Source organism: Coregonus lavaretus (genome assembly GCF_964263955.1).
Source record: "Coregonus lavaretus genome assembly, chromosome: 4".
NCBI lineage: Eukaryota > Metazoa > Chordata > Actinopteri > Salmoniformes > Salmonidae > Coregonus > Coregonus lavaretus.
In genome coordinates this window covers 32,067,532-32,080,451 of record NC_139991.1, presented here as the reverse complement: position 1 = coordinate 32,080,451, position 12,920 = coordinate 32,067,532, and the positions used below count along the sequence as shown (strand labels likewise).

Here is a 12,920-nt window from a genome sequence, read left to right as displayed (position 1 = left end):
TCTCTGCAGTACTCCACCACTCAGGCCTTTATGGTAGACGGAAGCCACTCCTCAGTAAAAGGCACATGACAGCCCGCTTGGAGATTGCCAAAGGGCACCTAAAGGACTCTCAGACCATGAGAAACAAGATTATCTGGTCTGATGAAACCAAGATTGAACTCTTTGGCCTGAATGCCAAGCGTCACGTCTGGAGGAAACCTGGCACCATCCCTACGGTGAAGCATTGTGGTGGCAGCATCATGCTGTGGATCTGTTTTTCAGCAGCAGGGACTGGGAAACTAGTCAGGATCGAGGGAAAGATGAACAGAGCAAAGTACAGAGAGATCCTTGATAAAAACCTGCTCCAGACCGCTCAGGACCTCAAACTGGGGCGAAGGTTCACCTTCCAACAGGACAAAGACCCTAAGCACACAGCCAAGGCAACGCAAGAGTGGCTTCGAGACAAGTCTCTGAATGTCCTCGAGTGGCCCAGCCAGAGCCCGGACTTGAACCAGATCGAACATCTCTGGAGAGACCTGAAAATAGCTATGCAGCGACGCTCCCCATCCAACCTGACAGAGCTTGAGAGGATCTGCAGAGAAGAATTGGAGAAACTCCCCAAATACAGGTGTGCCAAGCTTGTAGTGTCATACCCAAGAAGACTTGAGGCTGTAATCGCTGCCAAAGGTGCTTCAACAAAGTACTGAGTAAATGGTCTGAATACTTATGTAACTGTGATATTTCCGTTTTTTTATCTTTTTATAAATGTCCAATAATTTCTAAAAACCTGTTTTTGCTTTGTCATGATGGGCTATTGTGTAGATTGTTGAGGGGGAAAAAAACAATTGAATACATTTTAGAATAAGGCTGTAATGTAACAAAATGTGGAAAAAGTCAAGGGGTCTGAATACTTTGTGTGTGTGCGTATGTATGTATATACACACTACCGTTCAAACGTTTGGGGTCACTTAGAAATGTCCTTGTTTTCGAAAGAAAAGCAATTTTTTTGTCCATTAAAATAACATCAAATTGATCAGAAATACAGTGTAGACATTGTTAATATTGTAAATGGCAATTGTAGCTGGAAACGGCTGATTTCTAATGGAATATCTACATAGGCGTACATAGGACCATTATCAGCAACCATCAGTCCTGTGTTCTAATGGCACGTTGTGTTTGCTAATCCAAGTTTATCATTTCAAAAGGCTAATTGATCATTAGAAAACCCTTTTGCAATTATGTTAGCACAGCTGAAAACTGTTGTGCTGATTAAAGATGGTCCCGTGTAGCTCAGTTGGTAGAGCATGGCGTTTGCAATGCCAGGGTTGTGGGTTCGTTTCCCATGAGGGACCAGTAAGAAAAAAAAAAATGTATGCACTCACTAACTGTAAGTCGCTCTGGATAAGAGCATCTGCTAAATGACTAAAATGTAAAGAAGCAATACAACTGGCCTTCTTGGAGCATCAGCAATTGTGGGTTCGATTACAGGCTCAAAATGGCCAGAAGCAAAGAACTTTCTTCTGAAACTCGTCAGTCTATTCTTGTTCTGAGAAATTAAGCCTATTCCATGCGAGAAATTGCCAAGAAACTGAAGATCTTGTTCAACGCTGTGTACTACTCCCTTCACAGAACAGCGCAAACTGGCTCTAACCAGAATAGAAAGAGGAGTGGGAGGCCCCGGTGCACAACTGAGCAAGAGGACAAATACATTAGGCGCCTCACAGGTCCTCAACTGGCAGCTTCATTAAATAGTACCCGCAAAACACCAGTCTCAACGTCAACAGTGAAGAGGCGACTCCGGGATGCTGACCTTCTAGGCAGAGTTGCAAAGAAAAAGCCATATCTCAGACTGGCCAACAAAAAGAAAAGATTAAGATGGGGAAAAAAACACAGACACTGGACAGAGGAAGATTGGAAAAAAGTGTTCTGGACAGACAAATCGAAGTTTGAGGTGTTCGGATCACAAAGAAGAACATTTGTGAGACGCAGACCAAATAAAAGATGCTGGAGGGGTGCTTGATGCCATCTGTCAAGCATGGTGGAGGCAATGTGATGGTCTGGGGGTGCTTTGGTGGTGGTAAAGTGGGAGATTTGTACAGGGTAAAAGGGATCTTGAAGAAGGAAGGCTATCACTCCATTTTGCAACGCCATGCCATACCCTGTGGATGGCGCTTGATTGGAGATAATTTCCTCCTACAACAGGACAATGACCCAAAGCACAGCTCCAAACTATGCAAGAACTATTTTGGGAAGAAGCAGTCAGATGGTATTCTGTGTATAATGGAGTGGCCAGCACAGTCACCGGATCTCAACCCTATTGAGCTGTTGTGGGAGCAGCTTGACCATATTGTACGTAAGAAGTGCCCATCAAGCCAATCCAACTTGTGGGAGGTGCATCAGGAAGCATGGGGTGAAATCTCTTTGACAAATTGACAACTAGAATGCCAAAGGTCTGCAAGGCTGTAATTGCTGCAAATGGAGGATACTTTGACGAAAGCAAAGGACACAATTATTATTTCAATTAATCATTATTTCTAACCTTGTCAATGACTACATTTCCTATTCATTTTGCTATATTTCCTATTCAAACTCATTTCATGTATGTTTTCACAGAAAACAAGGAAATTTCTAAGTGACCCCAAACTTTTGAACGGTATATATATATATATATATATATATCAGGCATAACACACAAACCAACAAACATGAGACGTACTCAGGATCTTGGCCAGGGGAATAACAGCCTCTTCCAACAGCTTGGAGTTACCACTGTAGAGGAGAGAGAGTGAGCGAGAGAGAGAGAGAGAGAGAGCCCGAGAAAATGTTGGTCAATTCAATAGCACAGCACTGTGGAATTCCGGATGGTTCTCATCAGCCTACTGTGCCCTCTACTGTCAAGTTAGCATAGTCACAACACACTCATTCATAGAAATAGAATTAGAGTACTATTATATACAGTGGGGAGAACAAGTATTGGGGGAGAACAAGATACACTGCCAATTTTGCAGGTTTTCCTACTTACAAAGCATGTAGAGGTCTGTAATTGTTATCATAGGTACACTTCAACTGTGAGAGACTGAATCCAGAAAATCACATTGTATAATTTTTAAGTAATTAATTTGCATTTTATTGCATGACATAAGTATTTGATCACCTACCAACCAGTAAGAATTCTGGCTCTCACAGACCTGTTAGTTTTTCTTTAAGAAGCCCTCCTGTTCTCCACTCATTACCTGTATTAACTGCACCTGTTTGAACTCGTTACCTGTATAAAAGACACCTGTCCACACACTCAATCAAACAGACTCCAACCTCTTCACAGTGGCCAAGACCAGAGAGCTGTGTAAGGACATCAGGGATAAAATTGTAGACCTGCACAAGGCTGGGATGGGCTACAGGACAATAGGCAAGCAGCTTGGTGAGAAGGCAACAACTGTTGGCACAATTATTAGAAAATGGAAGAAGTTCAAGATGACGGTCAATCACCCTCGGTCTGGGGCTCCATGCAAGATCTCACCTCGTGGGGCATCAATGATCATGAGGAAGGTGAGGGATCAGCCCAGAACTACACGGCAGGACCTGTTCAATGACCTGAAGAGAGCTGGGATCACAGTCTCAAAGAAAACCATTAGTAACACACTACGCCGTCATGGATTAAAATCCTGCAGCACACGCGAGGTCCCCCTGCTCAAGCCAGCGCATGTCCAAGCCTGTCTGAAGTTTGCCAATGACCATCTGGATGATCCAGAGGAGGAATGGGAGAAGGTCATGTGGTCTGATGAGACAAAAATATAGCTTTTTGGCCTAAACTCCACTCGCCGTGTTTGGAGGAAGAAGAAGGATGAGTACAACCCCAAGAACACCATCCCAACCGTGAAGCATGGAGGTGGAAACATCATTCTTTGGGGATGCTTTTCTGCAAAGGGGACAGGACGACTGCACCGTATTGAGGGGAGGATGGATGGGGCCATGTATCGCAAGATCTTGGCCAACAACCTCCTTCCCTCAGTAAGAGCATTGAAGATGGGTCGTGGCTGGGTCTTCCAGCATGACAATGACCCGAAACACACAGCCAGGGCAACTAAGGAGTGGCTCCGTAAGAAGCATCTCAAGGTCCTGGAGTGGCCTAGCCAGTCTCCAGACCTGAACCCAATAGAAAAGCTTTGGAGGGAGCTGAAAGTCCGTATTGCCCAGCGACAGCCCCGAAACCTGAAGGATCTGGAGAAGGTCTGTATGGAGGAGTGGGCCAAAATCCCTGCTGCAGTGTGTGCAAACCTGGTCAAGACCTACAGGAAACGTATGATCTCTGTAATTGCAAACAAAGGTTTCTGTACCAAATATTCAGTTCTGCTTTTCTGATGTATCAAATACTTATGTCATGCAATAAAATGCAAAATTCATTACTTAAAAATCATACAATGTGATTTTCTGGATTTTTGTTTTAGATTCCGTCTCTTACAGTTGAAGTGTACCTATGATAAAAATTACAGACCTCTACATGCTTTGTAAGTAAGAAAACCTGCAAAATCGGCAGTGTATCAAATACTTGTTCTCCCCACTGTATGTCTCTATGCTCTTATTGGCTAACTCCAGTTTTCCAGCACTACCACTAGAAAACACCCACTCCTGTTATGTGCCTCTCTGCTGTAAATAAGCTTGTACTGTACAACCAGAAAATACCTACTACCATTTTTCAGCAAGCTGTTACTGTAACTTAAGGTCAACTATATTTACTGTCACATCTGATCATAAAGTGTGTTAGATAATTACTCCAAGTCAGCAGATGTGTGTAAACCGGAACCTAAAAGCTGTTTGGCTTGGAAGACTTAAACTTCAAGTTCTTAGCTAATGTTGACAGCCTAGTGTAATTTAGGCCTTCGCTGCATCCTGCACCTTAGCTAATGTTTGCAGCCTGGACGCGTCCCAAATGGCACCTTATCCCTAATGTAGTGCACTACTTTTGACCAGGGCCCATAGGGTTCTGGTTAAAAGTAGTGCACAATATAGGGAATAGTGTAGGGTGTGAGATGTGACTGAAATTTTGCGGGTGGGACAGAGCGAGAGAGGGTGGAGGAGGAGACTTGGCTTAAAGCGCTGGGCAAGGCTTGACAATAACTTTTTTAGCCACTTGTCCTTTGGACAAGTAGGACTGATTTTTCAGATGTCCGAAAGCTGAAGTCACTTGTCTCCCCCCTCCCAAAAAAGGTCCAACACCATCGGCCAAAAGGGTGACTGAAAATGAGTGAAGAACAAATAATTTTCTTTGCCTGCCCATAGACAATGTTATCGGCTCCTAGCGGCCATCCCAAATTATTATTTATTTATTTTAAAAAATATGTTTAAAACAAAAACTGCTAGCGCAAGCTCGCACGCTACGGGAGGGACATTGACTAAATATATTTAGAGGAGCAAATCTTTTCCATCAGCCTATTCCACTCTGGTGGAGCCTTGGCAAGAAAGATATGTGTAGTAGCCAAGGTATATCTGGCTATCTGTGTGTCTGTGTGTGCTGAAGTGCACAGATGGAACGAGTGACACAGTCAAAGAGCCTTGCTGGCTGTGCATTCTGTGATGGGTTGTAAATCATCATGGGCTGCAGACCTGTGCCGTCCTCAGAACTGGATAAACTGTCGCATTTCTGCCTTTATGTGTTGTAGGTAGGTTGCACATTGCTAGTATAATATGGAAATGGGGCTTGAACAACTACGCAACATTTCTTTCATAAGCTTTCCTTAGCTGTAGCCTAAGTTATCTTTTGACTCCTCATTAGTTTTTCCATATTTGTATTGTTTGCTCAATTTCACATCATGTGGCCTAAAATATTTGTCATTCAAAATATATCTGTGATTGAGAATAGCATAGACTCCGATTTTCATAATTTTTCCCATTTAAAAGCTGCAACTTTAGGATATTAAACACTTTACTAGAATAGTTTGGAAAATACTTTTCATAACTTTAATTTGTCTTAATGCTTTTATGATATTTCAATTAGTAGGATTAGGCTTTTGGTCGTTTGCTTTGCAACGGCAAAATAACAACATTAAAAAAACAGATTGAATCTAACGGCGTTCTAGGCTTTCATTGTTTGATCATGAAATAGCACGGCAGGATAAATCTAGCATGCATTAAATTGAAAACGTGGCTTAATAGGCCGAGTAATATTTATATCAAATGGAGAGAAAATATACCATTTTGGCTTCTTTAACAATAAGACACAGTGTCAGCTATAAAAACAGACTTCGGCTAATGGCTCAGATCATCCGACATTCGGGAGAGAGAAAAAAACATTTTCTGACTGGATATTTTGCGTTGCTTTGGTGAGACTCTTAGCTCTGTCTACATTGTTCTCTTGCTTTGTGTAAATATAACATTTATTGAAATAGGCTATAGCAAATAGGAATAGACTATTCACTCAATGTCAACCATGCACTGCCTGATCCAATTCTGATCAGAGTAATTGTTTGATATTGTGATTTGTGTGTGAATTTTTTACTTGCCCATTTGGACAACTGAAATCTCTATTGTGGTTTTCAGCTGGCAGGCAGGCAGACACTGGAATACGTTTCTGAGTGAAACAGTGAGGGCTTTGAATAGGCGCTTGTTACGTTTTTTGTGGGACTGGAAGAAAATGCCCGGAACCTAAAATAACGTTATTAACCGGTTCAAATGCTATTAAAATAAAGGTTTTGTTCTGGAACAGTATACATCACTTTCGTTTCCGGTTCTGATCCAGTTCCTCTGATTCTGATTTCTGATCCTGTTTAAAAATACAGTGAGTGCGTGCGTGCCTGTGTTATTGACAGGAAATTACGTAATTTGGTGAGGCCAAAGTGAAGCCACGGTAAACATTACAAAACCGGTGTTGGATCTACTTAAAATAAGCACTATGCAGAAATCGCTCCGCCATTTCCTGGTTGCTAAAATTAAAAAAGTTAGCCTAATTTCAGTTTGTGACAAAACAAGCAAGTACAGTGTAAAGAATCATTGTACCATCTAAACCGCTGTGAATTTTCCTTTCTATAACCCAAAATTGTGTTTTCAGCTGATTGAAGCTGGTTTACAAAACCGAAAGTAAAAGACGCAAAAAAGAAACTTAAGAACGGGACCCATAGAAATGGCGCACACAGAACAGATCTACCGCTGCTCAGACTTGCTTTCAATGAGAATGACAGATGTATAACATACATTTCTACGTGAATGTAGTTGGGTCGCCCAAAAAGTTACATGTTGCAACTTTAAACCATTTCCCGAAATGTGAAATGATGTGTGATAGCAACACCTGTATTTCAACAACAACCCAATTTGATTAAACATGAAACAAACAGGCTAAAGAGAATACATCATCAGAGAGGTACTGGCCTACGTTATTAGCCTGGTCCCAGATTTGTTTGTGCTGTCTTCCCAACTCCTATGGTTAGTTGTTGTTGTCTACTACTTTATCATGGATTGCGTCCCAAATGGCACCCTATTCCCTACCTAGTGCACCATGTTCTGAGTTCTCACGTTACGGGAAAAGTGGTCCAGCCAAGACGTCTGTCTCTGGCACTAAGGAGAGAGCCAGCATAGTCTCCCTGGTGGATATGCTGGTCTGGCCATAACTCGTCAGGTGGCGGGGTCAAGAAGAGCACATAATGATTCTGTCTGTGGTGTAAGGATACGTGACATGTTCTTACCTGCTAGTGGGGCTGATAAATGTGAAGGAGATTAGCTGGTTCCAGAAGGGGTCATTCTCTGAGATGGACTCCGTGCCGATCAGGGTCCGGAGGCTCTGGTTCTCTGACAGGTCACTGACCTGGCTGGTGTTGGCTCCCATCTCCTGGGATGTGGATCTATGGAGAGGCTGTCTCTCACTGCCTCATCTCCCACATCAGGCACTGTACTGGGGAACAGAAGGAAAATTAATCAATAGTATCACTGTACTCAGGTTATCAAGATTATGAACTGAACTAAAATGTTTGTTATGGTTCATGAAATAGGAAGTAAACTGAGTCCTCATTCTAGCCTAATTCTAAATGAATGGGGCCCTAGTTCAGCTGTTAGTAGATCCTCTTCTTTACCGGAGACCTAGGCCTACTTCTGATCTATAAGAATCTCCCTGGTGAGAGCTGCTTATATAAAGTTAGGAATGCTCTATTTGCTGCATTAAGCTACATTCTGTATTGTAAAGTTATGAAGCCTGGGCCTTACTCTACTCACACCATCAGTCAGAAGCTAAATGTATGGCATCTCAGAAATGTTCTTTATCTTATTTAAAGAACTGCTTGACCTAATTGTACATCTGGCCAAATCTGGTTTATGATGCACATCTGTCTGTCTGGCAGCATCCTCAAATCCAGACAAAATATCTTGTGGGGATTTCGAGCCCTTTTTGGAAGTGTTTGAGCTTATTTTCATTATGAAATACGATCCACTTCGCAGAATAATGAACCTAATCAAAATCCAATCATATCCCATTTTATTGGTCACATGAGCCGAATACAACAGGTGTAGACTTTACAGTGAAATGCTTACTTACGAGCCCATTCGCAACAGTGCAGAGTTAAGACAAATATTTACTACTCTATTGCAGTGAATGATCAATACACTCTTCTCCCAAACAGGTAGGCTGGGAGAGGGATCTCACTTTTGACTGGGAGAAATGTGTCACGATATCAAATCAGTACTCCAGGCTTCCCTCCAAAAGTGACAGATTTTGCAAGCTCTGATTTAGCCACAAAAGGGAAGCAAGGGTAATAGAAAAAGATGACTCCCTGGCCTTGAGCATAGTAATGAATAAGGCTACGTGGCATGTTCATCATACAGTACAGTGGTATAACATGGCATGAGTTTACTCTCTAGTCTATGGTTTCCTTTAGTACACATATTACATTTGATTACACCCATGTCATATGGGAAATTCCACGGTAAGAGAGACAGATTTTTCACTTTAGAATGTATGCCAAACAAAAACCTTTGATTTTAAAGTTTAACAGACCATACTCTACGCACAAGGAAGGACTACTTTAAACAATTTACACTGAACATTTTACAAAACCATTTACTGTAGATACAGTTTGGTAACAGAATTTCTGTAAAATCTCCCTCCGTTTTTTATGTGACCATGTTTTCCAAAAACAGTTAAATATCTGCTTAGAATTAAAAGAGATTCTCCGGTACTTTTGTATACTTTTTAGCCAGTAGTTCTGAAAGTAGCACTCATGAGCTAAAAGTGGTTCCTTTCCCTCTGCTGTGTCCACTGAGCCCACCCTGCAACCTCATTGGATAACGCTGGGCAGGCCTCTTGCTAGCTGTCACCCAAATGTGAGGAGCTGAATCTCGTTGGCTAGAACTCAAATTGCTAGGGGGCTAGCCCATGTGGGGGAAAATATAGAGAAAATGTCACAGCACAGCTTCAAGAAAACAGTCGCTTTCAAACTAGGGATTTCATGGCTAATTGAGACAGTAATTCTGCTGATAGATTATGCATGTATGATCTACACATTGACACATCCAGCCCAAAGTGGGAGGTTTGGAAAAAAAATGATTAGACGCCAAAGTACCGGAGCATGTCTTTAAAAGGTGTAATTGCTCAGCCATTTCCTGGTTGCAAAAATTCTTATAGTTCGCCTAATTTCAGTTTATGTGACAAAAAAAAGTAAGTATAGTGTAATGACTCATTGAACCATCTAAACCACTGTGAAATATATTTTCCATAAGTAAAAATATTGTATTTTCAGCTGTTTGAAAATGGTGTAGAAACGGAAAGCAAAAGACGCAAAAACTCAACTTAAGCATAGAAATAGTGCACATAGAACAGCTATACCGCTTCTTAGACTAACTTTCAATGAGAATGAAGATCTATAACTAACATCTCTATGTTAATTTGGTGGGGTCACCCAAAAAGTCACATACTGCAGCTTTAAGATTCAAAGATGTCTGCAGGAATAATGGGGTGTCTGCTATGACATAACACCTTGAGTTTGAAAACATTTATTTTGGTTATTGAACTACAGTAAGTGAAGTGGATTTACACCCGGTAACAGAATTGCAGTAAAGGAATTTCATCATGTGTCCCTGATCTGTACACAGAAATGCATAATTATGGATATAATTTCCACTTCATGGTGATGTATCCTAAATAGGTACACAAAAGGTATAAATATGCAATATCCTCCTTCGCATATTTGGGTATTGTTCTACACACTGGCTATTATTTTAATGAGCTTTTTGGTTGGTCCAGAGTTTGGTCTGGACCAAATCTGAACCAATCGTAGACGTCCATGTTTAAAATGTTTGGACATCAAAGTACAGCACAGTAGAGCTCAGTAGAGTACAGTACAGCACATAATAGTAGAGTTCAGTACAGTAGAGTAGAGTAGAGTATAGGCTAGTTCAGTACAGCTCAATACAGTACATTAGAGTACTCAACTCTAGTGTGCTCTACTGTGTACTGTACTGAACTAGCCTGTACTGAACTAGCCTATACTCTACTGTACTTTGCTTAACTTTTTACTTTACCCTGTGCTCTACTGAACTGTTCCTCACACTTCTAAAACACAGACGTCTATGATTGGTTCAGATTTGGTCCGGTCCAGTTTGGTCCAAATTAAGGCTGCTCAGGACTGTGCCAAAAACGACATCTGTTGACATTGAAATAAAGGCCAGGTTCAGATAGACAAAATGTCTACTACTTTTCAACGTCCACGGACGTCCAATGTTGGTCGGTGCTCAGTGGGTAAGGATGCTGGTTACAGTAAATGGAAAGAAAGGGGGCTCATGGGTAGGTGTCAGCCAGGCGAGGTGACATTAACTGGAGAGAGAGAGGGAGGGGTTGTCCAGACTGTTTTCACACTTGTTTTGACGACCAGATGACCATTGTATTGCGTCAGATAGCGCGTCGATTCCGTCTGCACTGATCAGTCTCGTACCTCGCAAAGGGTAATGGGATAGCTAGAAAATAGTTATAGTTCGGCTACAATGTGCTGTCTAACGTTAGAAAATATTACCTAGGTGAGATGATCGCCAAATGAACCTAATTTCATCCTCAAAACAGGCTGAATTAATCAAATCAAATAATGTTGACGCGTTTTGGTTAGGGAAGTCATACCATTTTTTACATCTACCTAAAGAGTTATGTGCTTTAATATCTAGGTTTCCATCCAATTGATATCAAAAATTAGGAACTATGTTTTTTATTTTTGGATGGCGGATGCTCTGGAATATTAACATTATAACCCTCGAGTCAATTTTTCGCCCCCGCGGAAACCCCGCTGTGTCTCAATCCACTGCATCCGCCAATATTGGCCTTCTGCATCTGCAGTGAAAAGTGGCAGAGCTACAGCGGTGTTTGTCAGAACATGAGACATCCCGAAAATCGGTCGTCTCACGAAAACGTCTGTAGTGTCCGAATTTGGCTTAAAACTCTGACCCCTTTATGGAAAGGTGAGACTCACGAACACGCACATATTTGTGGTTTTGCTCTACTGCCCCCACAAGCGTCACGGGACTCGTCTGAAGTCGGTCCTGCCGATCTGTCAACTTCCACATTTTGTTATGTTACAGCCTTAATCTAAAATTGATTCAATTGTTTTTTCCCCTCAATCTACACATAACACCCCATAAAGACAAAGAAAAAAACATGTTTAGAAATATTTCTACATTTGCACAAAAACTTAAATATCACATTTACATAAGTATTCAGACCCTTTACACAGTACTTTGTTGAAGCACCTTCGGCAGCGATTACAGCCTAGAGTCATCTTAGGTATGACGCTACAAGCTTGGTACACCTGTATTTGGGGAGTTTCTCCCATTCTTCAAGCTCTGTCAGGGTGGATGGGGAGCATCGTTGCACAGTTATTTTCAGGTCTCTCCAGAGATGTTTGATCGGGTTCAAGGCTCTGGCTGGGCCACTCGAGGACATTCAGAGACTTGTCCCGAAGCCACTCCTGCGTTGTCTTGGCTGTGTGCTTAGGGACGTTGTCCTGTTGGAAGGTGAACCTTCACCCCAGTCAGGTCCTGAGCACTCTGGAGCAGGTTTTCATCAAAGATCTCTCTGTACTTTGCTCCGATCATCTTTCCCTCGATCCTGACTAGTCTCCCAGTCCCTGCCGCTGAAAAACATCCCCACAGCATGATGATGCCACCACCATGCTTCACCGTAGGGATGGTGCCAGGTTTCCTCCAGACGTGATGCTTGGCATTCAGGCCAAAGAGTTCAATCTTGGTTTCATCAGACCAGAGAATCTTGATTCTCATGGTCAGAGTCCTTTAGGTTCCTTTTGGCAAACTCCAAGTGGGCTGTCATGTGCCTTTTACTGAGGAGTGGCTTCCGTCTGGCCACTCTACCATAAAGGCCTGATTGGTGGAGAGCTGCAGAGATGGTTGTCCTTCTGGAAGGTTCTCCCATCTCCACAGAGGAACTCTGGAGCTCTGTCAAGAGTGACCATCGGGTTCTTGGTCACCTCCCTGACCAAGGCCCTTCTCCCCCGATTGCTCAGTTTGGCCAGGTGGCCAGCTCAAGGAAGAGTCTTGGTGGTTCCAAACTTCTTTCATTTAAGAATGATGGAGGCCACTGTGTTCTTGGGGACGTTCAATGCTGCAGAAATGTTTTGGTACCCTTCCCTAGCTCTGTGCCTCGACACAATCCTGTCTCAGAGCTTTACGGACAATTCCTTGGACCTCATGGCTTGGTTTTTGCTCTGACATGTACTGTCAACTGTGGGACCTTATATAGACAGGTGTGTGCCTTTCCAAATCATGTCCAATCAATTGAATTTACCACAGGTGGACTCCAATCAAGTTGTAGAAACATCTCAAAGATGATCAATGGAAAAAGGATGCCCCTGAGCTCAATTTGGAGTATCATAGCAAATGGTCTGAATATTTATGTAAATATTTGCTAAAATGTCTAAAAACCTGTTTTCGCTTTGTCATTATGGGGTATTGTGTGTAGATTGATG

General features: G+C 42.2%; 1 protein-coding gene across 1 annotated transcript in view; it reads right to left on the bottom strand.

The window, feature by feature from the left end:
* The window catches only part of LOC311128499 (dymeclin-like), a 157,094-nt gene that overhangs the window by 141,266 nt on the left and 2,908 nt on the right, over positions 1-12,920 (bottom strand). Inside the window, exons 2-3 of the mRNA XM_084160676.1 lie at positions 7,653-7,853; positions 2,696-2,748 (exon numbers count right to left, since the gene is read on the bottom strand). Coding sequence (XP_084016802.1) covers positions 2,696-2,748; positions 7,653-7,792 — 193 coding nt within the window. The 5' untranslated portion in view covers positions 7,793-7,853. The remainder of the gene's footprint in view (positions 1-2,695; positions 2,749-7,652; positions 7,854-12,920) is intronic.